We start from the raw sequence: 20019 nt of genomic DNA on the forward strand, positions 1-20019 counted from the left end.
TGTGTAACCCGTTGTAGGATCCGGTCTATGTTAGCCGCGAATCAACTCCTTGATCCGACGATTGTAGTTGGCTTCTAGCAAAGCATTACGACCCCTAATTGGACCGGACTAGATGATCTTTACGTGTGGTCATCGTTATTTAACTGACAAATTGATCGCATTGCCACCTTGGTCGAAGGACACTCCTTCAGAAGGACATCCCCTTCAGACCGAACGGATAAATCCTTCAATCTCCCACTTGTACTTAGAACAAGTGCAATGCTCGATTCCCATGTCGCTTAGTATCTCATCTGATACGTCACACCGTTCAGACTTTCTTGATCTGGAGAACAACTGTCAATTCAAAAGATTAACTCTTAATCCATTTGAGTGCGGCCACACATTTTCCAGTTGCTTCTCCTCAAGTGGCCCGGAGATACTTATTCCTAACTTAATAGGAGAACATCATCCAGTCTTGTACTCCCACTTAGCTTCATGTCTATCCTGTCTCCCCTAGTATGCTGCCTTTATAACCTCCTTTTACGGCGCGGCGTTTGACAGTACCAAAGTTCGACATTCCTTACATAAGATGAGTGGAGCACTCATGTTTACGGAATCTCTCCAATCTTGCCTATGAGAGCTTGTGACGCTTTTTCAACTCCTTGAAAAACTCTCATCTTTGGGTTATCCAGTGTAGATTCCCCAATCTACACCCATGTAATTGACTTAAATACCGTATTCCTATAGCCCATGGAACTGCGCTATCAGTCAATTCCCATGCTAGTCTTCTTGAGTCATTGTTGTCCAGGCAATGACCTGGACTAGGGACTAAATAATGAATCTATTCCATGTTCACTTAGTAGGATTCCATTTACCAGATCACGTATCTGATAAACGTACCTGGAATTCCTCATTATTTTTGGACTGTCATTAAACACTAAACCATGATTTAACGACGAAATAACTAACTTATTTCTGATAATAAGAGTTTGTAAATCTTGAGCCTTCCCGTGTAACTCCTTACACCCTCAAGTTTACCAGTCTAAGCTTTTCAGGAAAGCTTAATGCCTATGACCTTAGTATTACCTCCATACTTAGTAAAAGGTGACAGTTTAGTTAATAGATCAAATCTATATGGATTTTGTTTGTTTTTGCAATGATAATAAGTTTTAGGATTTTGTTTTATTTTCTTTTTAAAGTAGAGGATATATGAATATTAGAAAATAGTTTTCCAACCTTCATTCATTCCTTCAGAAGGAATTAAACGAAAATTATTTTCATGATTGGAAAGGAATCCGAGAAGCGTTCTCGAATTCGAAATAAAGAAAACGTCCGAGAATATATCATTCCTAATGTTCATTGTTTCTTCAGACGACTGAGGATATGATTATCCAAAGTCTTTTGTGAACATCCATAAAATTCTTCTCTCACGTAGAGATTAATGATATGGATGCATACACAACCATTCGACAACTAAAGGAAGAGTTCCACTAGAAGTCGTGAATGGAGAGGACGGTGCCTCTAAGAAAGTCGTCCTGAAAAGAACATTGAGGAAAAGTGAATCTAAGAAACGTTCTTAAGATTCAGTTACCGAAAGAATATAAGAAGAGTTCTTATGATTAAAAAGGTTAAAGGGTCGACGTAAAAGTTTGGCTAGGCCATACAAGGAAACTACCCTGAGTACCTGGAAAAGAAAAGAAAAGGAATTATGAATTCCGATTCTTATATCCTTGTTAACTGAGTTAATCTAGCAAATATTGTAGACTCCCTTCATCAGGTATTTAAGACCGGATGTGAGGCTTAGTGGGAGCCCAAGGGAATTACATACTTGACTAAAAGAAGAAAGGATCCAAGAGGGAGCAGAAGCAAAGAGTTGCTAAGGATGCTGAAAGGGATCAAAGTCTTCTTTTAGACACTAATATAGGTAGAACTTAATAAGCGTTATTATGTTCTTCTAAAACATCAGATGTTTTAAAATAGTGCTAAATTAACAAAAGGTTCTTAGAGAACCAAGAGCGTTAACACTGATACTATAGGCTATAATCAAAGGATTCAAAGAGTTAACCTGAATCCACTTGACGAAAATATAAGTCATTCGATTGGATCGAGATGATAAATATTTGAAATCAGAAATTTGATAACCATCAAAAGGAAGTTGAGAAATAGTTTCTCACCTTGCTCCACAAACACATCATATGGATGATGAGTCTAGTGGGAGTAATCGAACATGTGAGACATGAGTCGATCCATGATGGATTAAGGCCAATCTTCTGAACACTTTCTAGGATATATTCTCAAACACGGTCGTTCTTCCTAGCTAACCATATTCCGTCAAAAGCTGAAAAGACACCATAAGAGTATGGGTTTTGGAAGGGTTCCAAAAGTGGTCTTTTCTGAAGGTCTATAGATATGAAACGTAAATGGTTTCCGAGAACCAAGTTTGCATATCAAAGAAATAATATCTATTTATGGGATAAATAAATATTAGGGATTCTTCCACATCAGAGAACAAGGAGGTTGTTGCTCGTGGTGGTGTCTTCCTTGAAATAAGAGTTATTTCAAGAAGACAAGTGGGAGAAATATTAGATATCGAAGAAATTCGATTTGAGCAACAAAACTGACAGTGGTGTACGAATGTCAAAAATTGCGGTTCCTATCTATTCAGAGCCTATAGACAAGGAAATAGAGGTAGAGATGGAAGATCTCGAAGATCCTCCCGCATAAAGCGAATTAGATTCGCAGGAGAACTCTCAAGGAGTTGAGAGCGTCTCAAAGTTGTTCAAACCCCGTATAGACCTTGAAAGCTCATAAATCTGTCTCAGATGATGGAGATCCGGCTGAAGAAGAAAATGAGCTAGCTACACAGAAGCTGTGACGGAATCACTCCGAAACATGGCTTGGAGCCATATGATCAAAATGGTATCCATGTCTGAAATCAAGTTTGGAACTTGGTCTATTTTGCTTAAAGGAAGGGTTCCTGTTAAGTCCAAATAGGTTTTTCAAAGTGAAAAACAGACAAGGAGGGAAACATTGGTGTTTCCCAGAGCATGACCATAATGATCTGTTACTAGCAAAGGAATGTGTACATGACACATTTTCCAGTTGCTTCTCCTCAAGTGGCCCGGAGATACTTATTCCTAAATTAATAGGAGGACATCATCCAGTCTTGTACTCCCACTTAACTTCATGTCTATCCTGTCTCCTCCAGTATGCTGCCTTTATAACCTCCTTTTACGGCGCGGCGTTTGACGGTACCAAAGTTCGACATTCCTTACATAAGATGAGTGGGGTACTCATGTTTACGGAATCTCTCCAATCTTGCCTATGAGAGTTTGTGACGTTTTTTCAACTCCTTGAAAAACTCTCATCTTTGGGTTATCCAGTGTAGATTCCCCAATCTACACCCATGCAATTGACTTAAATACCATATTCCTATAGCCCATGGAACTGCGCTATCAATCAATTCCCATGCTAGTCTTCTTGAGTCATTGTTGTCCATGCAATGACCTGGACTAGGGACTCAATAATGAATCTATTCCATGTTCACTTAGTAGGGTTCCATTTACCAGATCACGTATCTGATAAACCTACCTGGAATTCCTCATTATTTTGGACCGTCATTAAACACTAAACCATTATTTAATGACAAAAATAACTTATTTATTTCTTTTATTGAATGTAGCTAATTGATTACATGAAAACCCCTTTTCATTAATCCAATTACAACTTAAAGCCATTCATCGATGCGCTTTATACCTATGCCCCTTCTTTGACTCTCATACTTGGGCTGAGACAGTGGTTTAGTTAACAGATCGACAACGTTGTCGTCCGTATCGACTTTGCAAATGACCACATCCTTTCGCTCAATGATTTCCCTAGTCACGTGGTACTTCCTTAGGATATGTTTGGATTTCTGGTGTGCCCTTGGTTCCTTAGCCTGGGCGATAGCTCCATTATTGTCACAATACAGAGTAACCCCATTTTCTATGCTAGGAACTACACCAAGTTCGGAGATAAACTTCTTTATCCAAACTCCTTCCTTAGCTGCTTCCGGAGCGGCAAGGTATTCTGCTTCTGTGGTAGAGTCTGCTACAGTAGTCTGCTTTGAGCTCTTCCAGCTTACTGCTCCTCCGTTTAGACAAAAGACATGACCCGACTGCGATCGGAAATCATCTCTGTCCGTTTGGAAGCTCGCATCCACATGGCCTTCCGCGATTAGTTCGTCTTTCCCGCCAGAAACCAAGAAGTGATCCTTAGTCCTTCTCAAGTACTTCAGGATATTTTTGGCTGCGGTCCAGTGTTTCTCACCTGGATTAGATTGGTAATGACTACACATACTCAGAGCATATGAGACGTCTGGGCGAGTGCAGACCATGGCGTACATGATAGATCCTATTGCCGAAGCATAAGGCACCTTCTTCATGTGTGCTAGCTCATCAGGATCTCGGGGACACTGAGTCTTGCTTAGCGTCGTACCATGCCTCATGGGTAGGAATCCTCTCTTAGAGTCTTCCATCTTGAACCTCCCAAGAACCTTATCGATATAAGTCTCTTGACTAAGTCCAATCATCCTCCTTGATCTATCTCTATAGATCTTGATGCCCAATATATATTCTGCATCTCCTAGGTCTTTCATTGAAAAACACTTCCTAAGCCACTCCTTCACGGAGTCAAGCATAGGAATGTCATTTCCAACGATCAGTATGTCATCCACATACAGGACCAAGAAAACTAGGTTGCTCCCACTAACCTTCTTGTATACACAAGATTCCTCTTCATTCTTCAGAAAACCAAACTCTTTGATTTTCTCGTCGAATCGAAGATTCCGACTCCGACTTGCTTGCTTCAACCAGTAGATGGACCTTTGAAGCTTGCAAACCTTTCCAGCATTCTTGGAATCATCAAAACCCTCAGGCTGTGTCATCTACACATCCTCTTCCAGTTTACCGTTCAGGAAGGCGGTTTTGACATCCATTTGCCAAATCTCATAATCGTAATGAGCTGCAATTGCTAGAATAATCCTAATGGACTTAAGCATCGCGACAGGGGAAAAGGTTTCTTCGTAGTCTACACCCTGGACTTGTCTGTAACCTTTTGCCACGAGTCTAGCTTTGAAAACGCTCACGTTTCCATCCTTGTCTGTTTTCATCTTGAAAATCCATTTGCATCCGATAGGTTCTACTCCATCGGGCAAATCCACCAAGTTCCAAACTTGATTCTCAGACATGGATTCCATTTCGGATTTCATGGCTCCCAGCCATTTTTCGGAGTCTGGGCTCGTCATAGCTTCTTTGTAGGTGCTGGGTTCATTATCCTCTACCAACAACAACTCTTGTCGTTGAGATAACTCAATCAGCCTTGCGGACCTACTCGGGGCTTGAGCAACAGGTGAGACACTCTCAACTCCTTGAGGGTTCTCCTTCGAATCACATTCGCTCTGCGCGGGAGGATCTCCGAGATCTACCATCTCTTCCTCTCTTTCCTTTTCTATCGGCTCATAATAGTAAGGAATCGCGACTTCTGACATCGGTACAATGGTGTCAGTTTGTTGGTCAGATCGAACCTCTTCGATCTCTATATTTCTCCCACTTGTCTTCTTGGAAAGGAACTCCTTTTCAAGGAAGACACCATCACGAGCAACAAACACTTTGTTCTCTGCTGGGTTGTAGAAGTAATACCCCTTTGTCTCTTTCGGATATCCGACGAAGAGACACTTGTCTGATCTTGGTGCTAGTTTATCTCCTTGTAAACGCTTTACATAAACATCGCAACCCCAGACTTTGAGAAAAGACAAGTTTGGAACCTTTCCAGTCCATATCTCATATGGCGTCTTTTCTACAGCTTTTGACGGAGCTCGGTTAAGTGTGAAAGCAGTTGTTTCTAGAGCATACCCCCAGAAAGTGTTAGGAAGATCGGCTAAGTTCATCATCGATCGAACCATGTCCATCAATGTTCGATTTCTCCTTTCGGACACACCGTTCATCTGATGTGTTCCTGGAGGAGTGAGTTGTGAAACTATTCCGCAACTCCGAAGATGATCCTCAAACTCTTGACTCAAATACTCACCACCTCGATCCGATCGAATGGCTTTTATTTTCTTGCCAAGCTGATTCTCTACTTCATTCTGGAATTGTTTGAACACTTCAAACGATTCCGACTTATGCCTCATAAGATATACGTAACCATATCGTTCGGTTTTGGTGGTTTTCAAAGTTGAAGCCAAAGCCAAACCAAACAATGATGGTTGATTGTTTTTTTAGTTGAGTCGAGCAGAACATTGTTCGATTCGTCCTCCTGTTACTTTCATTGATGAAGATGGATATAAACGATTGCTTGTGCATGCTCATGGAGTCAACAGTCCATGCTCATTCTGAAAGAAGCATACACTAATGACATTAGATATCTTTCGCCTATTCTCTGTTATTTAGTGAAGGAAAGTTTTAAGGGCAATGAATTTTTCACTCAAGACCTTGTCGAAGAAAGTTGAACAAGTATGATTAGAAGCAACGCCCACCTAGCTTCCTTCTTCTCCGGGAAAACATCGTGCCAGCAAATCTGAATCCAGATCGTCAGGAAGTTGTGGATTGGCGACGATTCACCCGAGAAGAAGAAGAAGATGGACATTGCTTCCTATTGTCCGCATTGCATTTAACTAAGTGTGAGATTGCCTTTAGTGGACTTGTCATTAACAAGAAAATGCATTGCTTATTAAATCTCCCTTTCCTCAAAGATATAGTGAGGTAAAGTTAAGCAACCATGATGCTCTGCCATGCACTTATCCCGGCCAAATAAGTGCTGGGCAGAGAGACATTTCTAAACTTAAAAACAAGAATTCCATTATCATAATTCATTCATTCATACTCAAGGTTTATTTTGGCTCTTGACCTGATTTAAAAACTTAAAGAAGAAAGCTGATACAGGGACTCCTCGTGCACTCCCTCTAATAAGACAAGGTGTGTTTTAGTCTTTCTATAGTTCGAAAAGAATAATATTAGTCACCTAAACAATGGAATATACCCATGAGTGCATCAAGTCACTAGAATTAAAAATAAACTAAAACACAAAGTATTATGAATTGATCAAAGATCAATGTTCAATCTAAAGAGGGATTAAGGAGATGCCCTAAGAACAAAACCACCCCATTTACATCGTCTCTGATCATAAATATGAAAGGATGATCTGCTTCAAAATCTACTCATGGTAATCACCATCGTCAAATAGAGAGAAACCATCATCAACAGTAGCAGCAGCAGCTTCAATTCCTTCTTCATCAACTTCAACAAAGCATTTGTGTATGGCATTCGAAACACAGAGACTTTCAACACTCCCATCTTCCCCACCTACCATCTTATTCAACTCCACTTGTAGAGGGTCGAAAGGCAAATCAAGACCCAAATCATCTTTTAGAACTCTAGACATTTCAAAACCAAACAAAATCTTGAATTTTGGAATCTTAAAACGATACACGCTAACTCTGTTTTTCGGAAGATAGAAATCTGAGTTATCAGTTAGTTCTGGACTAAATTGATCTTCTTTCCATAAACCCTTAAAGTAAAGTGCATTGGCTAACAATAACCCTGTACTTTCAGAAGGAGATCCTTGTGGAAGTAAATCACTGATTAGTCCTTTTGTTCTCTTTTCAACCCATGTATTAACTTTCTCCCTAATTTCTTTTGCCCTAGTTTTAAAATCAACAGCTTTGGTTTGAGCTTTATAAAATGAAATAGCAGTTTCTTGGAAAGAAGGTTGTAAAGTACATGAATTATCAACTAGCAGACAACTTACAAATGAGATTATGGGTCCGTCGTAATCATCCTTCTTCTTATTGGTATTCTTGGTTGAGGAGGAATCAAAAGATTGAATGAGTTGAGAGACATAAGTGTTAAGATCATTGAGATCTTTACGATTGAGAAAACCCACGAGTTGTTCTAGGGTCTTACCATCTGATCCAGAAGCCAACAAGGAAAGAGCAGAGTAGATGGAAAATGTAGAGAATGCAAAGTTTTGATCTTTAGCCTCATTCAACCAAACATGTTTAACCAGTTTTCTCAATGATGAATTGCAGTTAAAATCCAACTCCATCGAGAGATAAAGATGAGGGAAGAAGGAGATTATGGGGAAGAATAAACAATAATGATAGAGAACAAGAAAATCCAGACATACTCTAGACATACATCTTATGTGGCTTGCCGTGATTCGTTGTCTAGTGAACGAGAATCATCAAAAACACGAATCACAGCAAACCACATCGAATGTATGTCTAGACCTTTTTTTTAAGGATTGCAATATGAATTTCCTTCTTAATACGTTTTAGACTTAGCTAATTTACTGCAATATCTAATGGATTAAGAAGGAAGTTTTCTGCGAAGTTCCTATTTATCAGCTATCTATGTTTTTTTTGTTGAAATAAGGAAGGTGACCAATATATGGACAAACGAATATCTTACATTTCATCTTCTTCATCTTTTTCAATCTCTAAAACCATCAAAATTTTCAGTTTTTTCACTCCGAAAGTTTCTTTTCTTCTTATTTATACACCAAAGATCTTCTTCATCATTCTTATTTTGTTTCACATTTTATCTTCTCCATCTCTATACAAATATTCTGAAATCAATTATATTCTTGTCCGATTTATCTTTCTGAAAGATTATCGACTTCTGAAAATCTATTGTTTTCATTAAAAATCTTTTTGAAAGATTACCAACATATAAGGCAACAATGCTTGAGAAAAAGAAAGTAGTATCATTGAAGAGAGAAAATATGTTTAAACAGAATTAAAAAGAAAAAAAAAAGAAATATGGAGAGAGAAAAAGATGGAGGGAAAATATGAAAAAAGAAAAAAAAAATTAGAGAGGGGAAAATATGAAAAATGAATAAAATTTAGAGAGAGGGAAAATATGAAAATTTCCTGTACAAAAATGTGTAGTTCATAAACAAATGGCTAGTACACAGAACAATTTCCGGTACACAAGAAAATTCCCAGTACAAAAATGTCTAGTACATTAACCAAATGGTCAGTACACAAAACAATTTCCAAAAACCAAGAAAAATTTCCAGTACAAAAATGTCTAGTACATAACCAAATGACCAGTACACAGAACAATTTCCACGAAACAAGAAAATTTCCAGTACAAAAATGTGTAGTACATAACCAAATGGCTAGGAAACAGAACAATTTCTAGGAAACAAAAACATTTCCAATACAAATATGTCTAATACATAACAAATTACTAATAAACAGAACAATTTCCTGGAAACAAAAAATTTCCCTGTACAAAAATGAGTATTACATAACCAAAGGGCCAATACACAGAACAATTTCCGATACACAAGAAATAGCCGAGACAAGTTGTCTCTTTTCTTAAGGCAATGAACACCATGGTATTAGTACCGAAACCAGTATGGTGTTTGTCTCCCAGGATACAACGGCTTTACCTTTCAGTTTGACGATGAAGGTACTTCGAATGCATGAAAGCGAACGAACTTAACCAAGCATTATAAACTTCTTTGATGAATTAACTCATGAATTTAGACGAAATATTTTGTCTAAATTACTCTGAAACATACTCTTACTAATGAGAAATCTATACAAAAAAAAAATGGATTCAAATTTGGAGTGGTTTTGCGTAATATAAATAGGAATTAAACGGATACATGCTTTAGGGACATGCTTTAGAGACATGTTTGTTGGACTTGGGACACTATTGGTGGTGGTTTGCACTCTGGAAGTGACGGTTCAGCAAGATCTCTTGGATCGAGAGTGCAAAGAGAGGGATGAACGTCATCCGCAGGATGACCTCGAATTGAGCCCACTTAGCGCCTAAATCAAATCATAACTCTGTCAAACTTCGATCGAGAATATCTCATTCATCCGGAATCAGATTTGAGCGATTCTTAATTCTAAATTAAAGAGCTCGACGAGACAAACACAATGATATGTCTATAGCTAGAGTTTGACTATCCGAACCAATCTTGAATCGGCTCCGATTCTAACAAACCAAAATCAGTTGAGAAATTGTCATTTAACTCCTCAAATAGTACATCATAAGAAATCTAAAAGAAGACCTGTTCGTAATTATTGAAAACTAATTTTTGAAACTAAAAAGAAAGCTTATAATCAAAATTAGTAATTCTCTTTCCCTCCTTCTTATTCCGGGCTTGGGACCGGCAACGATAAAACGTTGGCGAAGTTAAAAAAGTTTTCTTTTTTAAAAAAATTCAAGTAGACTCACGTGGATATATAAATATAAGTAATGTTATCTAATCCAACCCGCATTCTAACACAAAATTATATATTAACTTATCATGCAATTATAATAATTCAAAGAAATTTTAACAGTAATCCATAATACTAATTTTAAATTATAGATTAACTTATCATGCAATTATAATAAAACACTTTAATAAGAGTTTATATAATAGCAAGTCCAATAAAAACCTTAATAAAATTCATAAGTATAAAGTCTAATGAAACTCTTAATAGAAGTTTAAGCAGAGCTATAGAAACCTTAATAAAAAGTTCGAAATAATAAATTTACCATAGTCATCCAAAACAAGAAGCGAAATTAAATTATGAGACTAATCATCTGGAGGAATTTGACCTTTGTCTTCGTAACTTTCACCACCATCAGTGCTCTCGCGACGTCTAATACTTGTGATGTATTTATATGAATAATAATATTAAGATTTGCAATTTAAAAATAAATTAACCTAATTTTCCTTAAAATTCTTACCCCATAATTAAGTAGTTATGCACTTTGATGCCATTATTATGATGTTCTCTTTGATCTATTGCCGTCTGAAAATAATAATAAAAAAATCCGGTAATTAATGGACAAAATCATTACATATATTGTGGAGTGGATGAAAAAAAAAATATACTAAAACAAAACAAAATTCAACTTACGCATATCCAACCCAAAGAAGATTCACAATTGTTGCATAGTAAAATCCTTCCTCTGTGCACGATCAATATGTCGACCTTCTCTTCTTCGACTACTACTTCGTCTGGGAAAAAAAATTCAGTCTCTTCCCCAGCTTCGAGCAGATATTGTGAAGCATCAGCGAATCGATAATACCTCACATCATTTTCATCAATGACATACTAAAATTTGATTAACCAAGTGTAGTATTAGATTAAATTATATATTTATATCATTATATGATTAATAAATCAACAAACTATATAATAAAATAAATTTTAAACCTCATCATAATAATCTTCTTGGTGGCAAATTACATCATTATCGTTCCACACATTGTTTGTAACGTGACAGTTGTTGCAAATGTAGTCGATCATGGGTTCTTTATCGCTCTCACTTTCACTATCATTCTCACTTTCAGGCTTATCATTATTATCATTATTACTAACATCAAGAGTATCATCTTCGGATTGACGACCATCTTCTACTTCGTTTTTGTTATAGTTACCAAGATTGTAATCGCATCCAGAACTCATTGTGTAGTTTGGTACCAGAAGAAATGAGGGTAATGTATATTATTTATATGTGATGTTAAATAAAATTTGCAATTGCTTTTAGGTTATATTTTTTTTGTTGCCTCCAAGATTGACATAAAATCATAAATCTAATGGTTCTGATTTGGCCAACAAAAATGGGGGATGTGTTATATCCAGCAATTATCATCCTAAAAATCACACAAAATTCACTTTTCTTTTCGGTTGAAGTTCACACAATAGTAATTTTATTTTTCTTGTTGAAGTTTACACATAATTATGTAGTTTTTGCCCACAGTTAAAACGTGGGCAATCACTTTTCTACCAACAGTTAGGTTAGTTCTTTTTGTTATTGAAGAGCTATCCATGCAAAAAAAAAAAACTTGGGTGAGTTAGACCAGTAAAAGAATTGTGATGATTGAGGAAGCTAAAGAAAAATTGGAGAAAAGTCTAAATAAAGGGTCCAAATAAGAAATAAGGTCTAAGGCCCATTGTAATTAAAAATTGGGTGCTTCTATAAGTACCAAGCCAAACAGCTTTTAGCGGGCGACTTTATTAGCACCAGGCCCAACAACTCTACCCTCTATTAGAAATAGGCCCAACGACTCTTTCATCTATTAACACCGTCCACATCTGTAAGCAACGGTCCAAATGAGTTAACCCTAACGCCTCCATCTGTTTCTCACAAAACCAAATGAAATTCTCAAATCGAGATTTTCTCTCTCTAATTTTGGGAGTAACCGCACCTTTCCACCCCAAATTACTCATAATCTCACGAATCTCTCTCAAATTTTGCTCTCAATCAATCCATTCATTCTCTAAGTGTTATAATCAACAAATCATTTGGTGAAGACGGATAGTGACGAAAGATGAACATTTTAATTTGCCCTAAAAATCTATCAGACGGACTGGACCAGTCCGAGACGTAAGAGGACCAAACGGATCAGCTGACCCGTGATCTAAGAAGGTCAAATGGATCAGCTAATCCGGAACCTAAGAGGACAAAACGGATCAGCTGATCTGGGGCCTAAGAATATCGATGATTGAACTTTTACTTCTTTTAAAAAGATGATATAACATAGTTGAAAGATGAACATCTCACTCGGATTGATGGTTCCGTTTATTTGAGTGGCCGCCGGTAGGTGTCAATGTCGTTGCTAGAGAATATAGGTAGTAGTGCACAACCTAGGATTTTGGTTTGAAAAAAAAAAAATTCGTTTTGGAAGAAGAAGATAAAAGAAAAAAACGAAGGTGAACTTCACCCCCAAATTAGTTGACCGGGTGCTTATAAAAAACTCGGGTCAATAGTCACTGCCCCGAGCTAACAAAATGGTCGCTCGCTAACAGTCTTTTGGCCGGGTGCCTTTAGAGCCACCCTTAAAAATTGGAAACAAAAATATACTTCTAAAAGCAAATGAAAATCTTATCTAATCTCAAGGCAGTCTAAATTTATTTTAGTACCTTTTTTACCCTTTTATATATTCACTTATTTATCTACTTTTCATCTTTCCTTTTCGTTTGATTATTGATTTTGTCCGTCTCCTAGGATTTAATGGGTGGCCGAAAATTGATCTTTTGGTTTGAGTGGCACGTGAGTTTTGTTATTCTTGTATGTTAAACAAGTGTCTTCTTAGCCACGTATATTACTCCATAGTATTCCACTAACTTTTCTTTTTTGAAAAAATTAACTACGATGTAATGTGCACGATAACTGTCTAAATTAAATCACTAATAAAAGATCCTACAACCCAAAAAATATTGTAAAGAAGATTGGTAAGCAGTTCAAAACTCCTTGTTGCAATTTTTGCATTTTCTTTTGTAATATTTGAACTACTCATGCATGATAGCTCCTTTTGTTGAATCACTTCTCTTAACTTATGTTTATTGGTTTTTCGTTTTACTATACTTATTTAGCTAATACATCAAAGCATCTCGAATGGCATATATTCTCAATTGTCAAATCCTATACTTTTTACCCAAAATTCTTATCTTTGTAAATTGGGATCACTAAATTGTTGAATGACTTATTCCTTATTTACCCTTCATATTATATTATACCCATTAGTACCGAAATATATATATTTCACTCTGAGATGGGCTTCCTTGCTCCTCAAGACCTCAACCAACCAATTCTCAAGGCCGCCAAGCTTCGACTTTCATCTTGTTTGATGGGTGGTTTCATTTTGGTCCTTATGTTGGATCAACCTTTCTTTTTGGGCTTATCTAATTATAATTACTTTGGTCTAACTATCTTTTTTTTATTTTTTGTAAAGAAAATTAGGTACGTGACACTTTCTAATAATATACTAATAAAAGCTTCTAAGCTAATCAAAAGAGTTCTAGTAATACCTCAACTTTTCATGCATGTTAGGTGTTTTTGTGGAATCACTGCTCTACCAACGTTTTTTTTTTTTTTTTTTTTTTTTTTTTTTTTTTTTTTTTGAGGGAAAGAAAATCTCATATAAAAGAAACACAAGTTTACATCAATACAAGAAAGACTAAACTTATGAGAGTTAACTGAGAAGGACTAAAAACTAATAATCACGCCACTTTAGGGGGCGAAAGTGTTAATAGCCAATTCATGGGCCACCTGATTGCAATTCCGGGGAGTGTAAAGGATGGTTACGTGTCGGCTGGCCAGTCTTCCACGAAGACATTCGATCTCGTCCATTAATCTCCAGGGTACCTCTGCATCAACGGATGTGAGTAACTCGACCAAAACCCTACTGTCGCCCTCCAATATATATTCCCTCAAACTCATTTCATCAGCTAGGTCGCACCCCAACTGAAACCCTAGAAGTTCGCTATGTAGAGGAGAACGTGGTCTGAAGCTGATGCTTTTCGACCCCATTATTACTCCATTGCAATCTCGAGCAACCGCTGCTGCTGAAGCTCTTATCTCAGAGTAAGAACCATCACAGTTGATTTTTATTTGTCCATTTTGAGGCGGGATCCAATAATCTGTTTCATTAGTAAGAATCAAAGAGGAAGAGTTGAGTACAGGGGTTGCGTACCTGAGAGATTCTTTCGTGTTCCACCAACACCTAATCAGATCCGGAGATTTTTGTTGGAACAGGGTTTCATTACGCGTCTTCCACCATTCCCATATCAGATAAGTAAATACAAACCATTCCTTTTCATTCTCTCTGTGTTCAAGAAGAGTTTTTAGATTTGACACTAAACCCTGGTTCATCTGTTGTAGGTATACATTCTCCATGAGTTGAAGTAGATCCTTGAATTTTGGGCATGAACCAAACAGATGATCCATCGTCTCTAATTCATACATGTCACATAATACACAGATCTGAGGTACATTTTGGTTTCTTTTGCCTATGTTGTGTAAAGTAGCCACTCCATTATGGATCAATTTCCATATGAATTGCTGAATCTTTGGTAGCATACCTTTGATATTCCAAAATGCTTTCCAAGGAAAGTTATGAGCATCATCACTTAAAATGGGAAAAGATCTATGTTCTGTGTAGTATGATTTAGTGTTGAAATTTCCATTTTGTGTAGGACACCAAACCAGTCTATCATTTCTGTTGTTATGTGGGATCGAAATCTCCAAGATGGCCTGTACACTTAATTGATCAAAATACCTGTTTATTAGCTCTAGATTCCAGTTAGTTTCATCCTGTAAAATCAAATCAGAGACCCAAAATATGTTATTAGGGAGTTCTTCCCTAAATGTTGGCACTTTATTGGGAGTATTTGGTAGCCAGGGGTCGAATCTAATCTTGACTTTAGTACCACTGCCAATGATCCAAAGAATATTATTTCTCATTGTGTATTTTGTTTTCATTATAGACTGCCAAAAAGGAGAAGTAGAACTAGGAGTCTCAGATGACCAAAAGTCATCATTTCTAAAGTACTTAGATTTTAAGAGCCTCACCCAAACAGCATTTGAATTGGTTAGTAGACGCCAAGTCATTTTAGCAACTAAGGCCTCATTCACAAGTTTAAGATTTCTAATGCCCAAACCTCCTTGGTTCTTGGGAGAACAGATAATCTCCCACTTGATAAAGTGCATCTTTTTATTATTAAGAGAGTGATCCCACCAGAAGCTTTTTTCAGCAAGTTCAAGCTGCTTTATAGTATCATTTGGGATCATCTGATAGCTAAAAGGATAGGTGCAAAAAGAAGCTAAGACAGATTTGATTAGAACTGTTCTACCTGTTTGGGAGATTATTTTTTGTTTCCAACCTGATAAGTGTTTGTTGAATTTCTCCACTAACCATTGATGACTTTTAATGCGATTGCCCGGCTTGAGAATAAGAGCTCCCAGATACTTTGCATGGTCTGATTGGAATGCTGATTGGATGTAAGAGGTAAGTTCGGTCCCAATCGTGTCCCAGTGTTTCTGAAAGATAAAAGTTGGTAATCCATCCGGACCCGGGCTTTTGATCGATCCCATTTCCATCACTACTGCTTTAATTTCTTCACCAGAAGGCACCCTCGAGATGTGGTCCAGATCCGTAGCCGAAATAACCTTATATGCATTTAAAATCTCAATTGGAGGTTGACCCACTGATTCAGCCCTGAATAAATTCTGAAAAAATTCTATGAGTTCATGTGCTATATCTTGTTCATTTGTCAAGTTTTGACCATTTGCTGAAAGTAAACTTAGAATTTGATTTTTCTGTTTTCTCATAGAGGCTGCCATATGGAAGGCTGTAGTATTTCTATCACCATTTTTGACCCAATTCGATCTCGCCCTTTGTTCTGCTTTTGATCTTTGGACCTCTTCCAAAAAAATAATTTGCTCTTGAATAGTACTCTCACAATTAAGCGAGTCTTGAGTTGGAGAAAGGGCTTGAATATCAGTCAACCTTTTTCTAAGAACTTTTAGTCTATTTTTTATCATACCAAAAGCCCTTTTGCTCCAACGTTGAATTGAGTTTTTAACAAATTGCATTTTATTTGGAAGGTCCCCTTCACTTCTTTCCCATTCCGTTTTGAAAGTAGACTCATATTCTTCATGTTTTGTCCAAAAGAGTTCATATCTCGAAATAGTTTTCAGAATCTGACCCTGAACCTTCAGCTTAAGCAAAATAGGTGCGTGATCGCTGTTATATCTAGGCAGATGAAACAACCCTGATTCTGGGAATTCCAGAAGCCAGTTAGCATCACACAAAACTCGATCCAGTCTCTCTCTTGTTAAATGATGTATTGTTTTACTGTTTGTCCAGGTAAACGCTGGTCCGTTGTATCCCAAATCGATGAGATTGGCATCTCTAATAAAATTCTGAAATTGAGACATAAACGGAATATTAGCAGAGCCTCCAGATTTTTCAGAGGGAGAGGAAATTGCATTGAGATCCCCTATACAACAGTACGGATTAGTGATATTATTAATAGTATTTAAAACCAATCTCCAGAAAGGGGATCTATCTTGGACCCTAGGAGGTCCGTAAATACATAACATGTCCCAAGGAATCATGTTATTAGGAGTAGTAATAGTTAGATGACTTAAATTATTAGAGTGGGAGATTACAGAAACATCCCACTCCGGGGACCAGTGTAAGAGTAAACCACCACTTCGGCCAACCGAGGGGACATAATAATAATTAACAAGATTATACTTAGAAAATAAATACAAAGGATTATAGTTAATAATTCTAGTTTCTGAGAGGAATACTAAAGAAGGTCGAATAGCACCAAGGAACTGAGACAATGTATCTTTTGTCGGGGTGTTCCCAAGTCCCCGACAATTCCACGCCAGTACACTCATGGCTCCTGCAGCATTGTGGCTGCCGTGGCCCTTTCTTCAACTGGTGCTGATGTGGATTGTTTTGTCGAGTTTCTAAATTGCTTCCTAATTCGAACTTCTGCCAAGGGCATATCTTCATCTGAGAATCCACTCGTAGTAGGAATATCAACTTGACCCAAATGAGTCGCTGTCGATGAATCTTTATACAGAACATTAGAAATCACAGAGGTAACTCCATTGGCTGTTTGGACTTTGCTCCTTTTAGCCTGAAAAAGACTAGAAATTAAATTACCATAATTAGCCCGGATATTCGGGTGTTTAGCACACACAGATTCCACTCTATTCTCACTATCAACTTCAATATTTAATTCTTAAATTTTGGAATTAACTCCTGACCAAAAGAACCAAGTTCATGGAGCGGATTTCTAGTGGAGAACGGAACTTTAAAGGTTTCAGGATATTTTGGTGTCATTTCCTTAAGGATTCTAGAACGAACTGAATCCGGAAGGTTTTGTTTCAGGAGGTCACCAAAAGCCAAAATAGTAGGGCAAAATTTAATATTGTGCCCCACAAAACCACAGTAAATGCAAAATCGTGGGAGTTTTTCAACCCTAATTTCTATAGATATAAGTTTCGATTGAGATAATTTAAGATTAACTCTAGGTTTAAGGGCCTGTTTAATGCATAAATTAACCCGAACACGTCCAAAGAGACTCCATTTAGTTGCATCTTCCGGTGTTGTTGGAATGTAGGAACCAATCGAGCCCGCTAGTCGATTCACAATAGTACAATTGAGATGACTTGGAGGAATTCCGTGAAGTTGAATCCAAAACCAAACATAATCAAACGAGTGCTCTGTTGGTGAAACCTCCGGTTCACATTGTTGTAAAACCACAAGTTCCTCTTGTATTATCCAAGGAGAACTGTCAATTGCTATATCTAATTCCGACGCCGTCTGAAATTTGATGAGAAACAAATTATCCTTGACTTCCGATATTATGAACTTATTTAGTCCATGTATAATACGGGAAAGGCGATACATTGCCTGGCCTATATCAATTTTCTTAGGACTTTGGAACCAGATAACTCCTTGTTTAATAATATCTGAGTCGCCGGAACTAACATCTCCTCCGTCCACTGTCGGAGGAATATATTCTTCGGTGGTTAATGCTTCAAACTGATTAATAAACTGGTTGTCCGAATTATCCATCGCAAAAACACTAAACAAATAATAGAATACGAATCAAAGAGACTAAATCTCGACTATGAAAGCCCCTAAAGAGCGAGAATGAGAAGATTTAAGACTTGTAAAAGTCCAAATCGAGCAAAAGAGGGTATATATTGGTGGAGAACTGCCAAGATCTGATCGGAAAAGTAGGAAACTGCCTAAAAAATAGTTAGATAACTGCCTAAACTAAAGGAAATACTCCACCAAAGGTGGCGCCGGTGCAAAGAAAAGTTGGAGAGAGAAAATCTCCGCCCGAGAGCAAAATCTCGTAGTTCTCTTTCACTTAAAGATATTTTGGACTATCAACTTCTCTCTACCAACGTTTATTAATTATTGGTTTTACTATTATTACTATTATTTTTTTTTTATGAAATTACCATTACTATTCTTATTAAGCTAATACATTAAAGCATCTCAAATGGCATCTATTCTCAATTTTCAAATCCTATCTTTAAGCAGAACTCTATCTTCGTGGCAAAAAAAAATCACTTATTTACCCTCATATGCATATACCCAATAGTAGAAACTGAAACATATACCTAATAGCAGAACTCTATCTTCGTGGCATAATAATAAAAGCCGCTAATCAAAAGAGTTCTAGATATATACTGTATATTTTTTTCTTCTTCTTCTTTTTTGTGCTTACAAAGAAATTTGCGGAAAAACAAACCAATTGTGGAGTTGTTTAGAGGGAAATTAAACTCATATTAAAGAGAGAAACTCTAATTTGCCAATTTTCAAGAGAGAAAAATATTAGAAAGCCACCTGATTGCTAATACCCATAATATTTTGACAATTTTCAATTAATATAAAATATTACTTGTTTTTCACTTATTATGAGTAATTCTTTATCCCAAATAACCATTTCTATTCTTGCAAATACCATGTTTATCACCTAATTATTTGTCAAGTCAAAAAATGTTAGAGTTAATTTCTATTTGCCCCCTACTTTGTGATCAGCTTCCTTTATGACCCCCTTGTTTTCATAAATTCAAATATGACCTCCCTTTTGTTAACATCGTCAATTAACTTTAGTGGTTAACTCTTTTGTTTCCTTTATTACCTTTTTTACAAAAGAGATTTTGGAAATTCAAATTTGACCCCCTTACAAATATGGGTTGATTCCCAAATAAACTTAACTTCTTTAGAAAAAAATTAGGGACCAAAATAGAATTTCTTTTAAAATACTAAACACACTTCTCTCACCTCCATCTCATCACAGATCTTCCCACGTCATCACTCACCTGCCACCTCACCATCTTCTCCAGCGATGGTCGCCAGCCGAAAAAATTCTAGCGACCATTTTTTTTTCTCTTCTTCTTCTTCTTTCTCTCTCTTCTTTCGTCTGGAAATCAGTGCTCCGGCGAAGGGGTCCTCCTCTTCCCCGGAACTTTAGAGAGAGTAGAAAGGAGGGAGAGAGAATAAAGAAGAAAAAAGAGAGAGAGAAGAAAAAGAAAAAAAAAATAGTAGTCGGAATTTTCCGGCCGGCGACCATCGTCGGAGAAGATAGTGAGGTGGCAGGTGAGTGTTGACGTGGGCAGATTAGTGATGAGATGGAGGTGAGAGAAGTGTGTTTAGTATTTTTAAAAGAAATTCTATTTTGGTCCCTAATTTTTTTCTAAACAAGTTAAGATTATTTGGGAACCA

The 20019-nt window shown here is 37.0% G+C and overlaps 1 protein-coding gene across 1 annotated transcript; it reads right to left on the reverse strand.

The window, feature by feature from the left end:
• Nucleotides 1-7170: 7170 nt before the first annotated feature.
• Nucleotides 7171-8061, reverse strand: LOC147568152 (serpin-Z2B-like). The gene is made up of 2 exons (XM_086659099.1): nucleotides 7445-8061; nucleotides 7171-7390 (listed from the first exon to the last, which is right to left on the reverse strand). Exons 1-2 carry the CDS (start codon nucleotides 8059-8061, stop codon nucleotides 7171-7173), a joined length of 837 nt encoding a protein of 278 aa, XP_086515225.1.
• Between the last annotated feature and the right edge of the window lie 11958 nt (nucleotides 8062-20019).

This window comes from Eschscholzia californica, unplaced genomic scaffold (assembly GCF_041429995.1).
Source record: "Eschscholzia californica isolate CP2 unplaced genomic scaffold, dmEscCali1.0.p SCAF_1, whole genome shotgun sequence".
NCBI lineage: Eukaryota > Viridiplantae > Streptophyta > Magnoliopsida > Ranunculales > Papaveraceae > Eschscholzia > Eschscholzia californica.